Below are 23,892 nucleotides of genomic sequence, written 5' to 3'. Positions count from 1 at the left end.
TTGGCAACCTTCCCTCTCTGGGCGGGGAAATCCGCAGGTTCAGGCTGCAGGCTGCGGGAACCGGGGAGGACGGGCCCGAGTGTCACCGTCACGGGGTGTCGCTGCCGACCGCACGGCTCGGAACGAGCGCAGCGCCCCAGCCCGGAGCGCACCTCCCACTCTGCGGCCTGGGCGGAGTGAGTAGGGCACCGCGCTCCCCCCCGGCCCGGCCCCGCTGCCTGTTCCCCGGTCCGCTCCGCCCCGCTCCGCCCCTGCTGCCGGCGCGATGGCGGTGGCCGTGCTGCGACCGCTGGACGCGCCGCCGGCGGAGCTGTGGCCGGCCACGGCGCTGCTGCTGGCGCCGGCGGGGCTGTGCGCGGCGCTGCGCGGGCGGGGCGGCGCGCTGGTGCTGGCGGTGCGGCCGGCAGGGCGCGGCGGGGCGCAGCCGGTGCTGCTGAGCGCCGTGGCGCTGGAGGCGGGCGGGCGGCGCGGCGCGGAGCTGTGGCTGCGCGGGGCGCTGCTGCGGCGCCTGGGGCTGGCGGCGGGCCGCAGGGTGGCCGTGTGGCCCGTGCGGCGCCCGCCGGCGCTGGCCTGGGTGCTGCTGGGGGCGGCGGGCCGGGCCGGGAGGCTGGCGGGCGGCGCGGTGGTGGCGCGGCGGGGCGAGGCGCTGCCGGGCCCGGGTCCCGGGCCGGGCCCGCTGGTGCTGGAGGCGCGCCCGGCGCTGCAGGGGTTGCTGGGCAGCGGGACGCGCACCGCCCTCGCCCCCCCGCCGCCCGCCCCGCCGGGCACCGCCCGCGGCCGCCCCCCCTCCGCCGCCGCGCCGCCCCTCGTCTCCCGCTTCGCCGCCGCCGCCTCCGGGCCGCGGCTGCGGGCGGTGCCCGGCGGGGCGGGCGGCGGCGGCGGCGCGGAGGTGTGGGTGAGCCGGCGCGGGCTGCTGGCGCTGGGGCTGTTCCAGGGCGAGTGGGTGCGGGTGGGCGCCGAGGGCGCGGCCCGGGAGCACCTGGCGGCGCTGCTGGCGCGGCCGCCGCCATGGGAGTACCCGCGGGCCGCCCGCCGCGGGCCGCCCGACGGCACCGCGCTGCTGGCCCCGGCCCTGGCCTTCAACCTGGGCTGCGACCCCGCCGCCGCCGCACAGCTCCGGCTGCAGGTGAGCCACGGCCGGGCAGACGGGGAGCGCGGCGGCGGCAGCCGCGGCTCACGGTGCGCCCCGTGCCCTCCGCAGAGGTACGAAAGGAGCGGAGCCGCGGATGGGAAGGGCAGCCGGTCCGTGCTGTCTGTGCCGCCGTTCGCCAAGGAGCTGCACCTGGAGATCGTGTGCTCGCCGGCGTACAACAGCCGGGGGAGCTACGGCTGCGTGCTCTACAGGCACTTCGAAACGCCGCGGTGAGCTGTGCGCGGTGCGCGCTCGGGGCAGAGGCACTGTCCGTCCGTGCCACACGCTGGGGATGTGCACATCCACGCCCCCAGTGCGGGTGCTGTGTTGCTTTAGAATATCCCCTTGCATTGTCCTGTCAGGAGTATGCTCTGCTTGGACGCAACACTTCTTGTCCTGTCCTTCAGAAGTCATCCTCAAATCTCTGTGTTTTTTGTAGAAACACAAGTGGTGCAGGGCAGGGAGGCCACACAACCAGAAGGATTTACTCTCTTTCACTGATGAAACTCTCTGGGTTTTTTGTAGGCTGGTCCAAGAGGGAGATATCCTGTGTGTTCCAACATTTGGAAATGCTGAGTTTATAGAACTAAATGCAGACAAGTTCCTAAGGTAGGTCAACACACTGTGGCTCTATTGGTATCAGAAGAGCAAAGATGCTTTTCCATGATTGACTCTCTTGAAATCAGTTTATTCCATTCTGATCTATCCCTGGATTTTATTGTTTTATCTGTGTGTTAACGTACTGGGAAGAGGGAAATGTTTTTGCTGGATTATGGAGGGCTGAAGCTAAGAGGGAGGCCTCTGTTAGCTCATTTGAATAGTCAGGGAGGGAAGAAAGGGAAAAAAGAGGTAGAGCAACTGATGGGGATAAAGAGTGAAGAGGAAAGGGTGACTTGAGGGCATCAGAGCCACATAAAGCAAAGTTGGAGCTGGGCTTCTCAACTTGTGACAAACAACAAATTTGCATATAAGCCCTAGGAATTCACATTAGAATAACTTTGTTTGGCCACCAGTTCTGCCTTTCTTGGTTTTGCTCGTGTGGCTTTGGGACAGTTGTGCTAAATGGGAGAACGTTCCCTTTGTATCAGGATAAGGGTGTTCCCAGTGGCATTCCCAACATTCCCATTGGCTGATCCTTGTGCATACTGCAGGAGGACTAGAGTTTCTCTGCTTACCTGTGCTTATCAGCTGTTTACTTGTTGACATTTATATTGTTCCTTCCTTCAAGATCTTGGCTAAGCACTTCAGAGTGCTTGTTTGTTTTCCCTTAGGTGGCCAGAGCTTTATTTCAAGGTGAAGAAGATCGTAGGCATGGTGGAAGGCGAGCAGTCCGAGGGTTACCTGGTGGACACCCAGAACACGTCTCTCTATCTGGTGAGATGTTGGTGGAGAGCAGAGAGGGGAGATCTGAGGCTGAGCTTGTACTGTGGATGACAAATGTACCTGGGGAGGCTTGTGCCTCCTGTGTCACAGACATTCTTTTCATTAAAATCCTTTCGTTAGGATTTTTCCTGCTGAAGCTGAGAATTTTCAGCAACAAAGTGTAAACAATGGTTATCTGCTGCTGTGGAATGCAACAGGTGGATCTGTGATTGGTCTCCTGTGGATGTTTAGATTTACTGACCGCTCACGGCAGAGCTAGGTCTCACTCTCTGCTGAGACACAGACTTGTTATTCATTCTTTTTCTATTCTTAGCTTAGCTAGCCTTCAGAGAACTTTTCTTTCTATTTCTTTTTAGTATAGTTATAATGTAGTATATATATCATAAAATAATAAATCAAGCCTTCTGAACATAGATTCATCATTCTCGTCTCTCTCTCACCCTGAAGACCCTTGTGACCACTGTCACACTCCTGCCATTGGAAAATGACATTTCAGGACAGATGTTGTCACTTGGCACCGGTCTTTATTGGATGATGTTTTTGCTTTCTCACAGGTGGGCTCAACAAACAGCACTGTCCCATCTGCCCCAGCCCGTAACAGCAGTGAGTTCTGGAGCAGTTTGTCTCCTGCAGGGCTTTCTGACGTGGTGAAGCAGCTCTGCGATGCCCTCCGGCCCCACCTGCGCCGTCGGTGAGTGGGAATTCCTTGGGGAGAGCGCTGGGAGCGCTGGGGCACGGGCAGAGCTCCCCTCGGTGTGTGTTGCAGGGCCAGCGCGCTGAGCGGCGTGGGCAGCGTGCTGCTCTCGGGGCCCGGCGGCAGCGGGAAGCTGGTGGCTGTCAGAGCTGTGTGCAGCTGCCTCAACCTCCACCTCCTCAAGGTAATTCCTCTGGGCACAGTGGATTGGTGGATTTACAGCAGACACAGGATTATGGAAATGTGTTTTAAGTCGGGCCTGCTGCAGCCAGGACATGAGCCTATCCAGGAGTTGCTTCCATGTGCAGATGCAGACAAATAATGCTGAGATCTTCTTTAGCTGAAGGAAAAGAAAAGAAACCCTTGGTTTCATGCTAGCACGTGTACCAGACCTGGCTCAAAGTCTCTTGGTGTGTAAAACAGCTGCTCTGTGACTGTGTTCACATTCACTAGCACCCCCTGCCAGAGCAGTGAAATGGCATGTGAAATTCACTGGAGTTGGTTTAATGTGGAATATGATACAGTTCCAGCTGACTGTCAGTATTAAGGATTTGGTTTTATGTCAATGGCCCCCTGAAAACTTGTGCTCTGCTTTCTGTATGTGTAAAAAATCAAATCACATTTTATGAAACAAACTCAAGAGTGGGTGCTGTTTCTGTGCAAATCCATTTCTTGACACAGCTTGAACATCATGCACAGTTCTGGTCTCCCCATCACAAAAGCATAAAACTGAACTGGAAAAATTCAGAGAAGGACACTGGGTAAGATCAGGGGTCTAGACCAGCTTCTGTGTGGGGAAAAACTGAATAAATTCTTCAGCTTGAAAAAGAAAGAATGAAGAGAGAGTCTGATACAAGTTTTTACAAGATCTTTTTGAAAGAGATTTTTCAGAAGGGCTTGAGAGGTCAGCAGAGCATGGAAGGTGTTTATTTTTCCCTGTGCCAGCATGAGGCCTGTGATTGTCAGATGAAGCTGGTGGGAGGAGGCAAGCTAAAGGAGATGTTGCTCTGTATAGGTGAGAGAATTTGGATGAGAAATCTACTGTTACTAAACCACATCTGACTGGAAAAAGCTCTTTTGATGGGAATGTTATGTGCCTGGATGGCCAAAATGAGGTCTAGCACCTGTCTCTGTCCAGCACAAAAGGTTCTGGGAACCAGCAGAGTCTTCAGTGACTTGTTAAAATTGCTATTTTCTTCCAGCATACCTCTTTTGTTCACTCTGACAGTCCAGGATTATCCCACAAATGTTTTAATTTCCTCGGATCTGTAGAGTTATGTTTGCAAAAGTGAGAGGAAGTCACGTGCTAGGAGACTTTCTGAAATTTTGCAAGGACATGGAAGAAGAAGAAGAAAAATGGAAAGAATAGGGCTGGAAGATTCCTCTTTTCGTGGAAGGAAATCTAATGTCCACCACTTGATAAACAACTTTTTGTCCTTTCTCTCTGCCTTTCAGTGCTTGCATACAGATACTGCTGCCATTACAACCCTAACTCCTGGGTTTTTTCTGTAGTACATGGAGCACAGGAGTTCCTCTGCGCTGTGTCCCTGTCCTTGCCCTTTAGGGAGATGTTCTCCCTGCTTCAGGCTGAGGATGAAGCTCAGGGAGTCCTGGGGATGGTTGAGTCTCCCTGGACAGCCTCACAGCACCAGGAGGCAGCACTGCCTGTTCCCAGGCTGCTGTTCAAGGCTCACCAGTCACCTCTTCCCTTGCATGACTTCAGCAAGTGTTTGCTTTGTAAACAGTGTCTGGGCCTCCTGCCATCTCTAACTTCCCCCCAAACACTCATCACCTTCACCTTCCTCCTGCACTTTGAGCCGGTCTGGCACTGGTTGAGCAGTTTCCTGGGCCTCCTCCTCTGCTTACTGCACTGTTGTGCAAGATACTTTGTCCTCCCTGGCTTCCACAGCTCTCATCTCCCTTCCAGCTCTCATCTCTTCCAGCTGAGGTTGCTGAGCTGTGATATCCACTGTATTGATTTCTCTGGTCCCTTTACCTCACCTTTTTCAGATAAGACCCTCCTGCCTGCCTCACCTCTTGCAGAGAAGCAAGAGACAGCCAGTTATCCATGCTAAGGCATCCAGAACGTGCCTATTTTGAGTATGACCTGAATGTCATATTCAGGAATTATTGTGAAACACCAAGTTTGATCTCCTCTGAGCCTTGAATTGCCTGTGCAAAGCTTTGTGGAATGTTGTCCTATGTCCCCCCAGCCATGCATGTTGCAACTGCCTTGTCTGTGTGTCTGGCAGGTCGATTGTGTCAGTTTGTGCAGTGACACCAGTGCAGCCACAGAGGAGAAAGTGCAGGTGGCCTTCAGCCAGGCCCAGCAGTACCAGCCCTGTGTGCTCCTGCTCAAAGACATCGAGGTGCTTGGCAGAGAGCGAGACGGGCTCGGGGAGGACGCCAGGGTCATTGCTACCCTCAGGCAGCTGCTCCTGGACACAGAGCCAGCACTGAGGTATGGACCCTGCACGTTTGCTGTGGGTATTCAAGGTAATTGCTTGCTTCTGCCAAGGGAGAAGCAGAGACAGAGAGCTGAGACCATGCACTGTCCCTTTTCTCCCCACAGCCACCCCGTGCTGGTGATTGGCACAACCTGCAAGCCCCAGGATGTTCCCACAGATGTGCAGACTGCTTTCCTCCATGAGGTGAAGATTGAGGCCCCTTCAGAGGAGCAGAGGAGGTTGATGCTGAGCATGCTGACTGCCAGCCTGCCTCTGGGCAAAGAAGTGAGCCTGTCCAAGCTGGCCCGCAGGACTGCAGTGAGTAAAAGCACGCAGGACTGCAGTGAGTAAAAGCATAGCAGCACATGGGGATGGCCAGGCTGGCAGTGCTGGGCCAATCTCCCCTGGCTGGTCTTGGAGAAAGGGGTAATTCCCACAGCCCAAACAACTTCTTCTGTGGCTAATCCTGGTGCTCAGACATCAGCTTTTAAATGCAGATTTGTAGTGCACACCTTTTGCAGAGGTGTTGGCTGATGTTCAGCTCTGCTAATAAAAAATAAAAAATTGAAGCTAGAGCCTTTAAGCAGGAACTTGCTCAAGAAACAGCTCTGCAAGGAATTTTTCCCTATGCTTTTTATGGCCTAGGTGTAGCTGTGGTGAGGGACTGAAGTGATGCTCTTTGTTTCCACATTCACAGGGATTTGTGCTGGGAGATTTCTGTGCCTTGTTGTCCCACAGCAGCCGGGCTGCTTGCACCCGCATCCAGGCCTTGAGGTAGCACAGGCAGCAGGGTGGGGAGGGCAGGGCCTGCAGCCACTAGTGGGACACAGTCTGACCCCTTTCCCTTTCTTTCCTCACCAGTTTTCCAGGCGGGCTGAGCGAGGAAGTGGAGAGGGATTTTTGCACTGCAGGGTTCCCGGTGCTCGAGGAGGATTTTAGTGCTGCACTGGAGCAGCTGCATGATGCCCACTCACAGGCCGTGGGAGCCCCAAAGGTGAGATGTTGGGGCCCAGGGAGGGGCTGGGTTCTGCAGAGCTCTTGGCTCAAGATGCCCATCACAGATCTTGCAGGGCTGTGTTCTGACACGTTGCTTCCTGCTCTGTCCTTCCCTGTATTCGCTCAGCTTTCAGTGGGAAAGAGTCCTCTGGACTTTCTCCCATCAGTTTTCACCCTCTTGGCTTGGAATTTGTTAGGGAAGCTCGTGCAGTGCTAAATGCAGACCAGTGGTGCTGGAGGGGTGCCAGCTGTGCAGCTTGAGGGGCAGAGCTGCCTCCCTGAGATCTCCCCAGCCACCTGGCCTGAGGGGACAGAGAGGCTGTGGCACAGGCTGGTGGGGGCAGTTTCTCCACAGATGTGATAAGTCTTAGACTTCATCTCTGGCCTTGGATGCTGCTTGAGCTGGGATGGACTTTTCTGACAGACAGGCAGTTTGAAGAACTTGGGATTTCTTCAGGGAAAGTGACATGGAGAGTCTGAGAAAAGCAGCAGTCAGCTGCTCAGAAGGGGTGTGATCTTCCCTAGCAGCTTGGCCCCAGGGAAGCAGCATTTGGGGTGACTGGTTTGGCTGGGCAATGTGGTGTTAGGACCAAGCAAAGTGAACAGAAGCTCTTTTCCATGCCCATAAGTGCCAACAGCTGAGTTCAGCACAGGACAGGAAGCCTTGGCCTTGGAGCAGTTCCTCTGGCACCTTCCCCAGCTGCCCACTTAATTCATGCAGTGATCTCTGTTTAATGGGGTTTGCCAAGTTTGCTGTAAGACAGATAACCACAGAGCATGCTCAGCACTGAGCTGTGTGAATGGGAGTTAATTTTGTTTGCATTTTACATTCCTTTATTGATTTTTTAGTAATTGGTTGTGGTCAGGAAGCCCATTAGCAGACCTGGATACTCTCAACATTGCTTTCAGTTCCTTGCTTGCACTTTCTGGTGAGTCACACATTTGTCTGCACTTACAGCCTGAGCCTTCTGGAGAGGGCTGATTCCAAACCTCCACTTGTTAGCAGTGTCTGCACCCTGTCTTAGACTTACAATGTGCTCCCCTGAAAACAACCTTGCTGCAGTTTTCCTGTGCTCATGTCTGTAGAGCTCTCTCTAGCAAGGCAGGATGAGCAAAAGTGCAGAGGAGAGGGCAGCTCTTGCATTCCTTGTCACTGCAGAAGAAGGGCCAGTGACCTTTTGCTTTAAAAGTTGTTTTTTTCTGAAGATCCTTGTTTTGTTTGGCCTAATTTTCCTGGTGGACAGCTAAAGAAATAAAATAAGATAACATCATTTCAAGTAGTGAAGGAAGGAGATGCAAATTAGCTGAGGTGGGGGAAGAATTTTGCCCTAAGCTATTTTTGAACTCCCCACTTGTGCTGGCACCAGCAGGTGTGGGGGGAAGTGTGGGGCTTTCCCTGGAGAGCTGCTCTGACTCTCAGGAGGATGTCATGCATGCTGTGGCATTCCAGCTATTCCTAAAGTGCAGAGCAGCAGCATGCTCTGGGATAGTTTTGCTCAGCACAAAATAACCCAAGAGGCCTTGGCTCACCCATCTCAGGTTTGGTGTCTTCTCTCTGTTCTCCCTGACCCCTCAGATGTCTTCAGCTGACCCCCTTATGAGCACACGTGGACTTTGCTCTTGCATCCTCCTTTCAAGAGCAGTGAGTGTTCCATACACTGTTCTGCAGGATTTCTCTCTGTCACATCCTCCTTGCCATCACAGAGCTCCTGGCAGCCCAGGTTCCGTCCCTCTGCAAGGTGTGAAGCCCTTGCACAGTTAATTTTTAATTTTTATTCTTATTTTTGCCTTCCTTCACGCATCCCAAAGGCTGCCTGCAGCAAGACTCTCTCCCCTCGAAGCTGCAGATACTTTTTGCTGACTTATTTTCCCAGAGGCAGGATTGGAGTCCTCCTTCCACTGGGATCCTCCTCCCAGTGGAGGATTTGAGATGAAGTGCACTCTGTTAGTGCAGCATGCCTGAGGATGTGTTTGTACAGTTTGGTTCTCCCTTGCAAACCTCAAAAGAGGGGAAATGTCAGTTTTGGATACTGGAGCTGCCCAGGCACACTAAGGACTAAGTGCTGACAAGGTTCTTCCTCTCTTGGCAGATCCCCTCAGTGTCCTGGCAGGATGTTGGTGGGCTGCAGGAGGTGAAGAAGGAGATCCTGGACACTATCCAGCTGCCCTTGGAGCACCCAGAGCTGCTGTCCCTGGGTCTGTGCCGCTCTGGGCTGCTGCTGTACGGGCCTCCAGGGACAGGGAAGACCTTGCTGGCAAAAGCTGTGGCAACAACATGCACCATGACATTCCTGAGGTGAGGAGAAATGTGAGGGAGGTTCTCACAATGGATCTGACTTCCTGCTGGCAGGGCATGGGTGTCTCTAACTGGCTTCCTCCTCTCCCTGCCCCACAGTGTGAAAGGACCAGAGCTCATCAACATGTACGTCGGGCAAAGCGAGGAGAACGTGCGCAATGGTGAGGATGTGCATCCTGCTCCTGCATGTGGGGACATGGGGCTTTTCTGTAGAGCTTCAGGGAAGGAGGCAGGGCTTAAACCCCCTTCCCAACTCCCACCCACAGCTCTCAGCAAGTGCTTTGAACCCAGCTGTCTCCTACAGTCCGTTCCCTGCTGCCTGCAGCTTCCCCTCCTGCTCTCTCTGCTCCTGTTGCTCCTGTCCCTGGTGTTCTGATGGGACAGCAGCTCCCCAGAGACACAGCTGAGCCTCAGGGCCCTCCTGCTTGGACAGCAGCTCCCCAGAGTCACAGCTGAGCCTCAGGGCCCATCCTGCTTGGACAGCAGCTCCTCAGAGACACAGCTGAGCCTCAGGGCCCATCCTGCTTGGACAGCAGCTCCTCAGAGTCACAGCTGAGCCTCAGGGCCCTCCTGCTTGGACAGCAGCTCCCCAGAGTCACAGCTGAGCCTCAGGGCCCTCCTGCTTGGACAGCAGCTCCTCAGAGTCACAGCTGAGCCTCAGGGCCCATCCTGCTCAGTGCTGCTTGTCCCCATTCTATTGAGACACTCAGGCAGGAGCAGTTGGTGGTACAGTGGACATCTAGTTTCCATCCACACCTGTTCCCTGCTGGGAATGTAGCAGGTCCTGTTGCTGTTGACTGCTCTTCCATGTCTTTTTCACCTTTTGTGCTGTCTCCTCACAGTGTTTGCCAGAGCCAGGGCAGCTGCTCCCTGCATTATCTTCTTTGATGAGCTGGATTCCCTGGCCCCCAGTCGTGGGCGAAGTGGAGATTCAGGGGGTGTCATGGACAGGTGAGTGAGCATCAGGTGTCCTTGGGAGAGCAGGATTCCTGCCTCAGCTGCAGGCAGTGCATGAGATTGCCCTGAAAGGCATAGTCCATTCCACCTCTCTTTCTCTGTTTTTCCCCCTCTCTGCTCTCTTCAGCTCTCAGCATGGCCTGTCTCTTCTCTCTGAGCATTAGTACTGCTGTTTGCATTGCCTCAGGTTCCCGATTGCCCAAGCTAGTTGTGCAAACATTTGGTTAAGACAGTCTCCTCCATCTGCTTCTGTGGCTGCCAAGTGCTCCCTTTGGCCTCTCCAAGGTCATCCTTCACACCCCTGCTGTTCTGTCCTCCTATTAGCTGCTGTTCCCCTGGGGTGGGAAACCTTTCAGGTGCTCCTGGTAGAAGCAAAGTGTGTACAGCTTAGAGATACCCAGGAACAGGGTTATTTTCCCTAGGCCTCCTCTGCTCTTCTGCTAAGCTGGCAGTCCCCATCCAGTTTTCCTGTTCTGAAGGACTGTCTGGGATTTGGACTACTTTGAAGTGAGCCCATGTGCTTGCTGGCTGTGCTGATGGAGAAGTCTGGATGGCTGTGTAAGGGCTCTTCAGGGAAGAGAAACAGGAGCTGAAGTCTGAGAAATGGACCTGCCACTATCCTCAATTCTTCCTTTTTCATTGGTGGCTGAGGGGAGACACTGGGTGACTTGCCAAGTTCTAAGTGTCCTGTCTTGCTCTCTGCAGAGTTGTCTCACAGCTCCTTGCAGAGCTTGATGGCCTTCATTCCAGCAGAGAGGTGTTTGTCATTGGAGCCACCAACAGGCCTGACCTCCTGGACCCAGCTCTGCTACGGCCGGGCAGGTATGTCCCACCCTGCCCTGCCTCACTCAGGGGGGTTCCCCACAGCTCCTCAGGCCCTGGTGAGCAGGACTGTGTCCCTAGCACGTTCCCTCTGCAGAGATTGTTTGTGAAGGCCCCTGGCTTACAGAAAGCCAGGAGGGGGCTGGTGCCTGTGGCTGTAGCAGCAGCAGTGTAAGATACCACAGCTTGTTGCCCCCACTGCTCTGGTTGCTGCCCCAGCAGCACAGCAGGGCCATGAGGGAGCTGCTGTTGCACCAAGAAATGGCAGGAATTGGTGCCCCAGGGCCCTTTCTGCACAGCTGCCCCCCAGCCACTCCTCAAGCCTGTGACTTGCTTGTCCTGGGGCAGCACTTTGTATCTGCTGTTGTTGGACCATGGGTGGTTCCTGTGTGTCCATTTCCCCAGCCTGCCGCTGCCCCTCCGAGCACATCAGCTGCTTCAGGCTCTGTATCACCCACAGACTGGACAGCAAAATGAGCTGTCCTGCAGCTCCTGGTGCACAAGGCTGAGCCCTTGTGGCAGGTTTGCTTTGGTCTGTACCCAGCTGCCCTCTCTGTGCTGACAGGTTTGACAAGCTGGTCTACGTGGGCATCAACGAGGACCGGGAGTCACAGCTGCAGGTGCTGAGTGCTGTCACCAGGAGGTGAGTGACCCTGTGCTCCTGCAGCCTCCTGCCACCACCTTCCAGGGGGTCACAGCCCTCCTGAGGCTCATGCATGGTGTGCTCCATCTTGGATTCATGTCTGAGCTCTGGGGAGCACCTGAGGTCGCTGAGCCGCAGCCAGTGGGTAGGGCAGGAGGACAGAGCGATTTCCAGCTGGGACTGGTTTTTCTACAGGATGGGTGGAGCTCAGCCTGCCTGTCCAAGTGGAGGGGTTGGTAGAGTTTTCCAGCCATGTGCTTTTCTTATGGAGCTCAGCCAGATCCTGATGGTGTAGTAAGACTGCAGTGCAGCTGCAGGACAGGAAGCTCCCATTTGATTCCTGCAAGAGAATTTCCCCTGCTGTTTGCCAATCCAAATGTGAAGGCAGCTCCATTCAGCTCATTGCCTCTCCTCCTGTGGTGCTCAGGGGTGTGACGGTATTCAAAGGGATTCTTGGATGAGGGAAGAGATGAGAATGTTGACTCCATGTTTCAGAAGGCTTGATTTATTATTTTATGATATATATTAGATTAAAACTATACTAAAAGAATAGAAGAAAGGATTTCTTCAGAAGGCCAGCTAAGAATAGAAAAATAAGGAATGATAACAAAGCTTGTGGCTCAGACAGAGAGTCTGAGCTTGCTGACTGTGATTGGCCATTAATTAGAAACATCCAAGATGGGCCAATCACAGATGCACCTGTTGCATTCCACAGCAGCAGATAATCATTGTTTACATTTTGTTCCTGAGGCTTCTCAGGAGGAAAAATCTTAAGGAAAGGATTTTTCATGAAAAGATGTCTGCAACACAGGGGTGTTCAGACTGTGATCTGTGTCTTCCCCATCACTGGTTGTGTGGGATTGCTGAGCAGCAGGGTTTGGCTGCTTTTCCAGCTGCTCTGAGCTCCTGAGAGCATCTCTGGAGGGAGAGAAGCCAGGCCTGCAGTTGGGGTGCAGAGGTGCCCCCCACCACAGCTGGGTGAGTGGCTGTGACTGCCTCTGCAGGGACTCTGTCCTGGGTAGCTGTGATCACCTCTCCCTGTCACTGTGAGTTAGGAGGAGAGGTGAGAGTGTGGGCTGGCTGCCAGCAGCTTGTCACACCCTGTGTCTTGGCCACCATGCCCTCCAGCAGCTGCTGCTCATGCTGAGGGAGGCTCACTGTCTGCAGGGTGGCTCTCATGGAGTGGTTTGGGGTTACAGTGGTTTGTAGTCTCTCATTAAACGTTCTCATCCAGCCATGACTGCAGGTTGTTCCCAGGCATGTGGAACACTTAATTTATCTAGGTGAGAAGTCAAACACCAGTGGCATAAACAGATGGTGTTCTGGAGAGTTCGTCCTGCACCATGGTTCCAAGACTGATCCCTACATCCTTTGTGCTTCCTAGCCTGGAAACAGAGAGGCCCAGAGAAGCTGTGGATGCCCCATCCCTGGACATGTTCAAGCCCAGGCTGGATGGGGCTTGGAGCATGTTGTCCAGTGGAAGGTGTCCCTGCCTGTGGCAGGGGAGTTGGAACTGGATGATCTTTAAGATCCCTTCCAACTCAGGCCATGCTGTGCTGTGGTGCTGTGATTCAAAGTTTCCTTTGATCCTGCTTAGCAGGAGAGAGGACCTTGCTGCAGAGATGTTTCAAAGAAAAGTGACTGTTGAAAAAAACAGTATAGCAAATTTTTTTTTTTTTTGAGCATGCAGAGCACATTCTGGAGGCGGCTAAGCATGAGTACTCTGCTTGTTCCTGCCCAGTCACACTCATCTGTTTTTTCTTGGCCTTTACACCTCTGTTTTTCTCTCTTGGCAGGTTTAAACTGGATCCTTCTGTGAATCTCACCACCATCCTAGAAAAATGCCCAGCTCAGCTGACAGGAGCAGACATCTATGCCCTGTGTTCAGATGCCATGATGTGTGCTGTCAAACGCAAGGTGGAGTGGATTGAGGAAGGTAGGAGCCCTGCCCTTACCTGTGCCAGCTGTTGGAGCAGCCCAGCACAGGGGCAGAGAGGAGAGTTAGCACTGCTGGGCTGTGTGAGAAGATCCTCAGCAGCTTTGGGACCACAGTGCTGGGCTCTGGGTTATTGCCAGGCAGGCAGGTTCTGCAGATGTGGTCATCTTGGCCCCAGGGGGAAGGAGAGAGACACAGCTTTTCCTTTGATGGCTTTTGGATCTTACCAGCTGCTCCTGTTCTCAGCCCTTCCATGTTTCTCTCATGCAGGGCTGGATACCGAGAAGTCTGCTCTGATCCTGACCATGGAAGACTTTCTGCAGGCTGCTGCCAGGTTGCAGCCATCAGTCTCTGAGCAGGAGCTGCTCAGGTACAGACTCATCCAGCAGAAGTTTGCAGCCTCCTAAAGCTCAGCAGAGCTGGGACTGCAGAACAGGCACAAACAGGCACTGCCTGCTCTCCTCTGATGCCTCCTGGGCTCCCTTCTTTTGAGCTTGGATGGAAATGGTGACTGTGCAGTTTCCCAAGCCAAGGCCTGCTGGAAGTGCTGCTCTGCTCACCCAGGAGGGTGGTGGGCTCTGTGAGGGTCCCTCAGGTGTCAGCAGTGCATTGTGGCTGCTGGGAACGTAGCAGGGTGATTTCCATGCAGGGACAGAGCTGTGGGCAGTGTAGGGGTGTCTCCATGGCTGAGAGGCCATTCTTTGGTGGGGGAGCAAGGCTCAAACTGCACCTGCAGGGCTGGAGGCAGCTGCTGTTTGACTGTCAGCCCCCAATGAGAGGTGCTGGCCAGAGGGGCAGCAGGACACAGGGCACTGCTGCTCCAGCTGCCCTGGACTTGACATAGTCTCTAAATAAATACAGGTGTTTTAGCACTAGGTGCTCACTGCCTGACTGCAAGTTGTTGCTTCTTTTGGTGTCTGTAGGCTCAGGAAGGTCCCTGCAAAATTTTGGGTGGTGCAGAGAAATCATTGTCCTGCAGGTAGAGAGGGGAGCACACCTGTGAACAAGAGGGGCAACTCTCACCCTGCTAGAATGGCTGGAGCTCTTGTTGGATCAGGAATGCCTGAGGGAGAGGCACTTGCTTGGCTGTGAGCTGAGCTCCCTCTGCAGAAGGAGCCCAGTTCTTGCTGGAGACACTGGGTGACAGGTCATGTGGCAATGGGAGCAAGTGGCAGAAAAGAAATTCCCATTGGATGAGAGGAAAAATTTGTCAGAGGGAGAGGGGGAGCTTCAGCCTTTGAAATACTCAAACCTTGTCTGGAACAGCCTGGAGCTGCCCAGTCTGCACTAATTTGTGCTGAGCACCACTTGGCCCAGACCCCCGTGAGGTCCTGCCTCACCTCCTTGTGCAGCCTCACAGCAGCTGCTGGTGGCCTTGCACATCCCCTGCTTCCCAAGAAATCGCACTGGAGCTGCCCTCAGCTTTGTGCAGCCCAGGGAGTTGCTGGTGCCAGGTTTTGCCCCAGCTGCTGCAGGCACTGAGACTGCTGACAGCTGGATCCCTGGGCCAGGCGTGGCTGTGAGGGCCTGCTCCCCCTGGGGCTCCTGCTTCCACAGCAGCTTCTGGCATTCCATGGGTGAGTTTGCAGCTGGTGCTTGCCTGGAGCCCTGTGGCTCTGGCTCTGGTGCCTGAGCGTGTTCAGGCAGGGCTCTCCCTGACCGCAGTGCTCCGTGCTGCTGGATCTGGGCACCTCCAGGGTGGGAGGGAGGGAGCTGCAGCCACAGCAGAAGCACTGTTGGAGGCTCCACTGGGGGTGTGGGTACCCCTGTGTGGGGCTGGGGAGTGTCAAGAACAGGAGTCAGCACCTGTTTGGGAGGTGCAGGTGAGATAACAGATCCAGCCCACTGCTGTGAGCGGTGCTGCAGGGACTCAGCTGGGGTGTGCAACCACCTGGGAGCCAGCTCTCCCCTCCTTCCCTCTTCAAGGGGAGCCCCAAGCCCCACCTGCAGCTGGGGCCTTGGTGGGGCAGCTGTGCCTGCGCCCATCCTGTGCCCCCCAGGCTGAGCACCTCCTTCTACAGAGTCCTGAGGAGGCAGTGGCTGTCCCCCTTGCCCCATACCCTGCCCAGACAGGGACACACGGACCATGACCCAAGGTAGCTCTCACAAGTGTTCTTAATTAAGGGGAGGGGTCTCCCAGGTGGCTCTCAGCCATGTCCCCACCCCCTGCTTGGACCCACAGCTGCTTGGAGCTCTCAGCCACCACAGTCCCATGTCCGTAGCCCCCTCAGCCTGTCTTCTTCACGACGTGGATGAAGTAGCAGGGCACGTGGGCCTGGCCTGGCGTGTAGGGCTGGAAGTCACCCAGGACAGTGTGCTGGCACTTTCCCTGGAAGGCTCCTTTCAGCAGGGCTGTGAAGGCCTCCAGCCGGTGTGGGTAGTACGAGAGGCGGAACTTGCTGCAAGGAGGCAGTGCTGGTGAGGCAGGGGACAGCAGGGGACAGTGCCAGCCACCCCCCCATGGCAGGAGCCAACACCTCTGCAGGTCTTCTCACCTCAGCTCCGGGTCTGCCCCTGCCTCAGTGGGGGGGACCTGCACCGTGTAGTCCAGGGTCACCATGTGTGCCTTGTTGTTCACCAGCAGCACCGAGGTGGTGATGTCCTTGGTCAGGTCGCTCTGGGAGAGCACAGGAGGATGTCTGTGTCCTGTGGGGACTCGGTGGCCCCCAGCCTGGGCACAGTCCTGCTGCCTGGCCCCCTTGAGGCCATGGGGTTGGGGCAAAGGGAATTGGGATGGGGCAGGGTGTGCCAGCCACCGACCTTGTAGTAGATGTTCTTGCCGGGCGGCGCGCAGCCCGTGGCCAGGATGTGATCGTAGTTGCGGTGGTCGATGATCAGGACACCCCCGGGCCTCACCATGCTGGCAATGTTCCTCAGAGCCAGCTTGTGGTCACTCTGGTCCCCTGGAGAGGAAACTATGGCGTCTCCAAGCACTGGCTGTACCCCACTGGCTGTACTGGATATGCCCTCATCTTACCTGTACGCACGTAGACATGCACACACAAATACCTGCCCCTACCATCTGCCCCCAAATCTCAGCTTGCAGAACCCACAGCCCCACCCGTGGCATGAGCTCAGGCACGTTCTCAGCCTCACTGGAGCAGAGCATGCCACGTGGGAAACCCACCACCCGCCTTTGTGGCACAAGTCTGGGTGTGCTCCAGCCTTGTCACAGCAGTACATTGGTGCACAAACCCCTACCATGACCCAGTGGGCCCACTCATGTCACAGACTGGGGCAGTGGGGCCTCAGCTCCACCCTCCCTAGAGATGCACCATGAAAGAGCAGCTCCACTGTGTGCAATCCCATCCCAACAATGCCATGACTTGGGACACATTCTCAGCTTGCTGGAAGACACCATGAACGCACAGGTGCTCCCCCTCCTCTCCCCTGCCCCAACTCACCTTTGAAATCAGGCAGGTGTGCAAAGGAGTTCCCCAGGCAGATGACTGCATCAAACCCATCCCCTGGCTTCTCCAGGTCCTTCTCCAGTGTGAGCCAGTTGGCCTCCTCGATGACTGCAGCACAGGGAAATGGATGAGGCTAGGGACACCCAACAGCCTCCCCTGCCTGCGAGACCCCATCCCAGCATCACCCAGCCCTCCCCAAGCCCCTGTGGCTGCTCGCTCTGCCTCTGGCCAGCAGCCAGCCAGGCAAGGACTATGGCTTGTCTTTGCCGAGCAGCTGGCACGGTCAGGTGCCCGCAGCAAGGCCACCGGGCCGGCGGCAGTCCCACACGAGTGGCCTGAGCACTGCTAGGGGCCATGGCCAGTGCGCCGGGGCAGTGTCAGTGCCCGCAGCCCCTCCCGGCCCCCACAGCCCCCGCACCCCATCGGTCGAAGGGCTCCTCCTTGCGCCGCTCCCAGCGCTCCTTCAGCGCGTACTTGAGCATCTTGTCGCTGGCATCGACGCTGGTCACCTGGAAGCCCTCCTCGAGCAGCATGATGGAGTCCACCCTGGGGACACGGCTGTCAGCGGGGCTGGGGGCAACACGGGGGCCTCTGGGCATGGCCGCGGGCAGGGAGGCCCCGGGAAGCAGGGGGAAGGGACACCTGGGAGCTGGGCGGGAGCGGGGCCTCACCCGGTGCCGCAGGCCACGTCCAGGACGGAGCGGCAGCGGTGCTGGCGGAGCAGCGCCAGGAGCCAGCTGCGGTACTCGGCCGTGCGGTCCCGCGTGTCCCCGATGTACAGCTGCCACACGCGGGCCGCCCGCCCGTCCGCATACTGGTCAGGCAGCCCCTCCGCCGCCACTCCCAGCGAGCGGGTCCGGTACACGCTGTCCACCATCCCGCCGCCGTCAGGGACCCGCACCCGGACACCGACACGGCCGCGGCCCCTCAGCCCGGCTGCGCCGCGCCCCCCTGGCCGCGCCCCGCCCCCGCGCGCCCGCCAATCCCCGCCGCGTCCGCCCCCGCGCGCCCGCCAATCAACGCTCGCGTCGCGCCCCTCCGGCCAGGCCACGCCCCCCTGGCCGCGCCCCCACCAATGAGCGCCGCCCGGCAGCGCTCGCGCCGCGCCCCCTCACGGCCCCGACCTTTGCCTCGGCCGGGTCAGGGCCCGGCCCGCGGGGCCCGCCCGCCCGTCACCGGCCCCTCCCCGGGCCCCGGGAGCCGCCCGCCCCTCACCGGCCTCTCCCCGCGCCGCAGCAGCAGCAGAAGCAGGGCCGGCAGTGGCGGCGGCGAGTCTGGGGAAAACGTCTTTATTTACAGTCCCGGCGGCGTGCGAGGAGCCGGCGGCGGGGCAGCGCTCGCGGCCTTCGGGAGCTGGAGCCCCCGGCAGGGATGCGGCAGGGCTGGGTCCCCAGCGGCTCCGTGACACCGAATCACGGGATAGCACCCAGGCTGGCCAGGCGGGGCCAGGCGCTCCGGTCTCCCCCGGGTCACAAGTCCCTTTTCCTTTGGTACCCATAGGCACAGCGGGGTGAAACCCCGGAGCGGGCGGCCCCGGGGACAGGGGCTGCGTGCCTACAGCTCATCGGCTGGGCTGTGGGTGAGCGGAGCCTGCTCCTGGACCCCCTCCAGGGCCTCCCCTGTGTCCGGAAGGCTGGCAGCTCCCTCGCGCTCATCCTTCTGGCCCTTTTTCTTCTTTTTGCCGCTCTTTTTTTTGCTCTGCTTCTCCCCCACGCTTGCCAAATCACCCTTCTTGCCAGTCCACTTCTCTGCCAGGCAGCCTAGGGAAATGAGGAGAGGGGCAGAGGAGGTGCTGCTGGAGAGGCAGGACTCCCATGCTTTAGCAAGGCTTCCCTGCCCTCCTGAGCATTCCTGCATTATTTCAGCCCCTGGAAGCAGCCACGACTTACTTGTGTCCTTTCCTTTTAGCACGTGGTTGGCACAGAGAAACTGGGAGAGATCCTCCGTCTGGTGGTGCCTGTACCAATCTTCGATCACGTCTTCATACTCCTCTACCAGCACATCGCACTAGGGCAGAGAGGAGAGCCCAGCTCCAAACACGTGCTGGTGTGGCAGGACCAGGGCCAGGCTCCTGCCACAGGTCCTGCCAACATCCTGCTCCTAGGATGCTCTCCCCCCTTCCACTCCAGCCTACGAGGTCACAGCAGCCACTGAAAGCCAATCCCACGGGGTGGGGTACCTGCTTTTTGAGGTCAGCCACCTCAGCGGATGTCTCATTCCACAGCTCGTAGGGGATGTCCATCACCACCTTGACACCCTTGTGCACCAGATTGTGCAGGGTCTCGAACGTCTCTGACATGCCCTGTGAGGGAGGGAGCAGCATGGCCTGGTGAGGTGGGGCTGCTCCTGCAGGGCTCCCAGTGTCAGCCACACAACCCTGCCCAGCCATGCACAACATGCAAACCAGATCCCTGGGGGCATCAGCGTTACCAGGGGGAGTTCAGGGCAGCAAGTTCCCCTCTGCAAACCTGGTCCCAAACCCCAGAGGAAGACACCCCAAGCTCCCTCCATGCCTGCTCACTGCCACCAAAGACAGCACCCCACATCTGACTTGGGGGGCAGTGTGGCCTCGCCCGCCAGGCACTATCAGAGGGTCCAGAGGATGGGAAGAATGACCCTGGATTGTCACTCTGGCAGTGAAGGGATGGATGGGTGAGGCACATTTGGGAGTAGGAACTGGAGGAATGTCCCTCCCTCACCTTTGCGAATCTGTTACTGCCGCTCCTCTCCTTGTGCAGGTTGTAATCCAACAGCCGCTTGCAGATGTTCTCTGTCACCTCAATTAACCGGATATCCCTGCATGGAGAGAAAGGCTCAGGCTTGGTGTGGGCCCCCAGAATCAGCCAGGGCACAGGGTGAGCCTCCCAAAGCCCCCAGAATCAACCAGGGCACAGGGTGAGCCTCCCAAAGCCCCCAGGAACAGCCAGGGCACAGGGTGAGCCTCCCAAAGCCCCCAGAATCAGCCAGGGCACAGGGTGAGCCTCCCAAAGCTCCCAGAATCAGCCAGGGCACAGGGTGAGCCCCCCAAAGCCCCAGAATCAGTCAGGGCACAGGGTGAGCCTCCCAAAGCACCCAGAATCAGCCAGGGCACAGGGTGAGCTTCCCAAAGCCCCAGCAACAGCCAGGGCACAGGGTGAGCCTCCCAAAGCCCCAGCTCCAGAGGCAGTGACAGCAGAGGAGCCTCTCATCCCACTGCCACTTACGACTGTGTGTACTTGACAGCAGAGCCCTTCCCATCCAGGAAGCCATACTTGGTGTCAATCACCTCCTTGGTCTTGCCAGTCTCCTCAAAGGCGGATTTCAGCTCCACTGCCACGTACTTGCACACTGTGGGAAGGAGAGAGCACAAAGGCTTTAGGGGGTGTCACTGTTGTGACAAACAGCAGCAAGAACCAGCCCAGGAACCAGGCAGGCCAAAGCTGCTGTGAGCACAAAACACATTTTGGCCAGAGAGATAACCAGGAATGGCTCAGCTGCTTCCACTGGAGATCACTTGAAGCAGGAGCACCAACCAACTGTGGCACAGCTGGAAGTCACACAGGCTCAGCTTTGCCCCCAAAAGCCTCCACCTCCCTGCCACAAGCTGCTCTCCTCCTTTTGGAAGAGCATGGGGGTCTTTTCGCAAAGCAAGTCCCAGCGTGGCTCAGAGCTTCTCCTTGTGATAGCAGCACCTGGTCCCACCTGGTGCTGGTTCTGTGCTCTCAGTGCCCTGGGGACACTGGGGCTGTGCTGGGGACACTGAGCAGCTGGCAGGGCTCCCTGGGCTGGGTGACAGCACAAAGTGCTGGCTGTGGCCTCCAGCAGCACAACCTGGGGCTCTGCCTGCAGCAGAGACCACATCATCAACAGATTTAGAACACAGTGCAGGGTTATTTTTATAAAGCTAAAAAAGAAGGCTTTATTTCTTCTGTAAAAAGAGTCCAATAGAGCTATAGAAACAGACAGCAGGAGAAATATCTCAGGGGTTTACAAGTGGGAATGGGGAGGAACGGAAGCCAGGTGTGGTGTGGCTATTCCTCCCCCAAAAACAGGGTCTCAGGAGGCTGGAGAAAGCTTTGTCCAGTGCTGTGGGGTCCTGTTTGTCAGGAGCCATCTCTTCTTCGAGCTCCACTTTAGGAGAAGTGCCAAGCTTCAGCAGGAATGGTCTGACAGCAATGAGCCAGTGTCTTCTGCCAGGCATTATGTGAGCTGAGAGATGCCCCAGGCAGGAAGAGAGCGAGGTGGCTTCTCCAGAGCTCCCATGCACGCGTTGAGAAGCCGTGTGTGCAGCTCCTGCACAATCCTCTCTCTGCTGGCACAGGGGCCTGGAGGCAACTGTGGGATGATCCCTCCTTCCTGCAGGCCCTTGGATCTCAAGGATGTCCCCCTCCACACCACACCTGCTGCAGTGTCCCCACACATGCCAGGAGTGCTCAGTGCTGAGTGCAGCTATCCAGATGCTCCCTGCGGCTTTGGCTGAGCACTGACACAGGTTGGAAGCCTGGGCAGGAAGAGGAGCAGAGTGCGGTCAGTGCTTGCCCTGATGCTTCTCTGAGGTTACGCTGGTGCCACAGCAGAACTTGGACATCAGCATCTCCAGAGCTTTTCCTCGGCAGGGAAAGTTTTGTAAAGAACTCCCTATTTTTTAAAATTTTCTCTTTGCTGTCCAGCTCCACATGTGCCTGCACAACAAAGACAGAGGAAACCGCGCCAGGCAGCAAATGCCCGTCGTGACCTACCCCGGACTGCCTGCGAACCAAAGGGATACTCAGACAGGAAGCATCACGGAGACCAAACTGTAAGCAGCACACACGACCAGTCCCAGCTACAAACTGGCAGGCGATCAAGCGGCTGCTGGTAACGGCGATGCCCGCGGGCAGGGGGCGGGCAGAGGAGCAGCCCGCGGGGGCGCAGCCTCGCACCAGCAACCCCCGGCCCGAGCAGGCAGCGGGCCGCCGCCGATCAGCCCGGCCCCCCCGAGGCCCCGCTTACCCTCGCACTTGCTGGGCAGTCGCACCCAGTCCGAGTCGTCGCCCCCCGCCAGCGCCGCCGCCATCAGCAGCATCAGCAACGCTGCCCCCGCCGCCGCCATGACTCCGCTTCCGGGGCGCGCTCCCGCCCCGCCACGCCCGTTACCATGGCGACCCCGCCGCGCCCGCCAATGGCGGAGCCGCGCCTGACCGGCGTGACCAATCCCCGCCGGCCGCCGCCAGCCAATCCCGGCGGCGCGCGGCCCCCGTGGCACCGCCCCCGGGCGGTCCCGCCGGGTGCCCACGTGGGAAGGGGCGCGCACGTGGCCGCGGGGGAACCTCGGGGTACCCCACACAACCCCCCGGGGCCTTCCCTGCCTCTGGAATAAGGGAAACCTTCCCTCCGAGGTACCCTGGGGCCCCTTCCCTACCTCTAGATAATTCATTCCAGGAAATTCCACCCTGCCACCCCCACAGAAACTTGTCAGCTCCTCTCTCTTGTCTCCTCAAGCCAAGATGCCCATCCTGTACCTCCTCCGACCAACACTGGGTCTTCTCCCTCCTCCACTTGGGGTTCCCCTCTCTAGTCTCCAGAATATTTCCAGTGACTGCCACAGCCCTACAGCAAACCAGGGGGACTTACCCCTCATGCCCTCAGCTCTGGGCGAGGAGGATGGAGGTGAGGACGGCATCAGAGAGCAAGACCTTCAGCAGCACCACACGGACAGCCATGAGCAGCGCTGCCAAGGCAGCGGCCGGTGACACTGCAATGGAAGGGTGAGGTGATGCCTGCCACAGGCACCCCCCTGCACCCACATCTTTCCCAGGCCTGCCATGGGGCCATGTTTGGGATCTTTACACATTCCAGAGACACCCTCATGCTGTTCCTGAGGGCAAGCTGGCTCTGACCCAGTTTCCCCATTCTTCCCACGACGGTGAAGCTTCCCTCCCTCTTCCCCAGTCCCACACCACTGGGAAAACCCATCCCAACCACCACATATCCCCAGCCAAGCCACTGCCAGGACTTTCTCCCTGGCAGCTGACACTCCCAGTAGGCAGGGACCAGAGACTCACCAGCTGTGCTACAAAGCTCTGTTGCCTCCTCGTAGCCTGTGGGATAAAAGAGCAGCTGGGGAGGCAGTGGCAGCCCAGCACCAGGTGCATGGCAGGGCCAGCCACAAACCCCTTCCTGTGATCGGGACAGTTTGCCCCTAGAGCCTCACACCTGCTCCCTGCCGGCCCCAGAGGCCCTGCCCTGCCCTCCCTCCTCGGGGGCCAGCAGGGCACCCACTGGGCTGGGCAGCAGCGGCCAAGGCAGGCAGAGGGGCGGCAGCAGGGCCCTACCCGTGATGCGGATGGGGCGGGAGCTGTGGGATGGGGAGCTCCTGTTGGCCCCCACATGGCAGGCGAGTTCCCTCTCGCGCGGGGGGTCACTGGAGAGGAGGGAGACGGAGCAGACGGATCCGCCATCCTCCTGGGAGGCGCCATAGGCAAAGGACTGCAGGACGCTACCGTTCCCACCGGAGATCCACACGGTGTGGCCAGAGCTGGGGGCCAGGTCGCTCACCACGCACACCACCAGCTGCCGGCGCTGCCCGGCCAGCACCATGCTCAGTGGCGGGGTCAGCGTGGGCAGTGGCACGGCTGCCCTGCCAGCTGAGGGAGACAAGGTTTAGGGGCACGGCTTCCCTCACACATCCCGCCCAGCACGGCACGGCTCAGCCTTTGCATCCAGGCTGGGTGGCACCCCGCCTTTCCGCCTCCTGGCTTTGTCCCGGGGGTACTCACGGTGCAGGAGCGGGAGCAGAGCGGCAGCCAGCAGCACCCGGAGCAGCTCCATGGCAGCTGCAGCGCTTGGGGCCGCCGGGGCTCAGCCCCCGCCGCAGCTCCAGCTGCGCCGCCCACCGGGGCTGCGGGGCCCTCCCGCCGGGGGTACAGCCCCGCTCCGCCCCTCCGGCGCCGCTGCTGCTTCCCACGGAGCGCCACGGAGCGAGTCCCGGCCCCGGGGGTGTTGCACATCGGGACCTCGGCCCCCGGGACACCCTCTCCGCCTCCCGCCCGCCGAGCCCCGGGAGCAGCCCCGGTCCAGCACAGCGCTGCCGGCAGGTGAGGAATAAACTACAAAAGGACTCTGGGCTGCACCGCAGGTTACGGCTGTGCCCGGGACACACACTCGGCCCCGCGGTGACCAGGGCAGGTGGCACCTGGGACAGAGTGGGGTAGGTGG

General features: G+C 58.0%; 4 protein-coding genes across 4 annotated transcripts; 1 reads left to right on the top strand and 3 right to left on the bottom strand.

Moving 5' to 3' along the window:
* Nucleotides 1-230: 230 nt before the first annotated feature.
* Nucleotides 231-14,198, top strand: PEX6 (peroxisomal biogenesis factor 6). The gene is made up of 17 exons (XM_074536772.1): nucleotides 231-1,126; nucleotides 1,202-1,362; nucleotides 1,658-1,741; nucleotides 2,404-2,506; nucleotides 3,070-3,206; nucleotides 3,282-3,393; nucleotides 5,462-5,670; nucleotides 5,782-5,974; nucleotides 6,354-6,430; nucleotides 6,518-6,650; nucleotides 8,743-8,948; nucleotides 9,048-9,109; nucleotides 9,791-9,899; nucleotides 10,611-10,727; nucleotides 11,293-11,370; nucleotides 13,167-13,306; nucleotides 13,577-14,198. The coding sequence occupies exons 1-17, from the start codon at nucleotides 266-268 to the stop codon at nucleotides 13,711-13,713; spliced, it is 2,919 nt and encodes a 972-aa protein (XP_074392873.1). The 5' UTR covers nucleotides 231-265; the 3' UTR covers nucleotides 13,714-14,198.
* Nucleotides 14,199-15,403: 1,205 nt separating this feature from the next.
* On the bottom strand, nucleotides 15,404-17,673 carry GNMT (glycine N-methyltransferase). The gene is made up of 6 exons (XM_005486766.4): nucleotides 17,388-17,673; nucleotides 17,135-17,262; nucleotides 16,711-16,824; nucleotides 16,067-16,209; nucleotides 15,802-15,923; nucleotides 15,404-15,705 (listed from the first exon to the last, which is right to left on the bottom strand). Exons 1-6 carry the CDS (start codon nucleotides 17,591-17,593, stop codon nucleotides 15,534-15,536), a joined length of 885 nt encoding a protein of 294 aa, XP_005486823.1. The 5' UTR covers nucleotides 17,594-17,673; the 3' UTR covers nucleotides 15,404-15,533.
* Nucleotides 17,674-17,991: 318 nt separating this feature from the next.
* On the bottom strand, nucleotides 17,992-22,126 carry CNPY3 (canopy FGF signaling regulator 3). The gene is made up of 6 exons (XM_074536773.1): nucleotides 21,688-22,126; nucleotides 19,920-20,043; nucleotides 19,416-19,512; nucleotides 18,896-19,018; nucleotides 18,606-18,723; nucleotides 17,992-18,476 (listed from the first exon to the last, which is right to left on the bottom strand). The coding sequence occupies exons 1-6, from the start codon at nucleotides 22,109-22,111 to the stop codon at nucleotides 18,271-18,273; spliced, it is 1,092 nt and encodes a 363-aa protein (XP_074392874.1). The 5' UTR covers nucleotides 22,112-22,126; the 3' UTR covers nucleotides 17,992-18,270.
* Nucleotides 20,050-23,824, bottom strand: PTCRA (pre T cell antigen receptor alpha). Its single transcript, XM_074536774.1, has 5 exons — nucleotides 23,454-23,824; nucleotides 23,010-23,321; nucleotides 22,740-22,775; nucleotides 22,309-22,429; nucleotides 20,050-21,196 (listed from the first exon to the last, which is right to left on the bottom strand). The coding sequence occupies exons 1-4, from the start codon at nucleotides 23,503-23,505 to the stop codon at nucleotides 22,320-22,322; spliced, it is 510 nt and encodes a 169-aa protein (XP_074392875.1). The 5' UTR covers nucleotides 23,506-23,824; the 3' UTR covers nucleotides 20,050-21,196; nucleotides 22,309-22,319.
* Nucleotides 23,825-23,892: the final 68 nt, after the last annotated feature.

This window comes from Zonotrichia albicollis, chromosome 3, assembly GCF_047830755.1.
Source record: "Zonotrichia albicollis isolate bZonAlb1 chromosome 3, bZonAlb1.hap1, whole genome shotgun sequence".
NCBI classification, from domain to species: Eukaryota; Metazoa; Chordata; class Aves; order Passeriformes; family Passerellidae; genus Zonotrichia; species Zonotrichia albicollis.
This window is presented reverse-complemented; position numbering and strand designations above follow the sequence as displayed.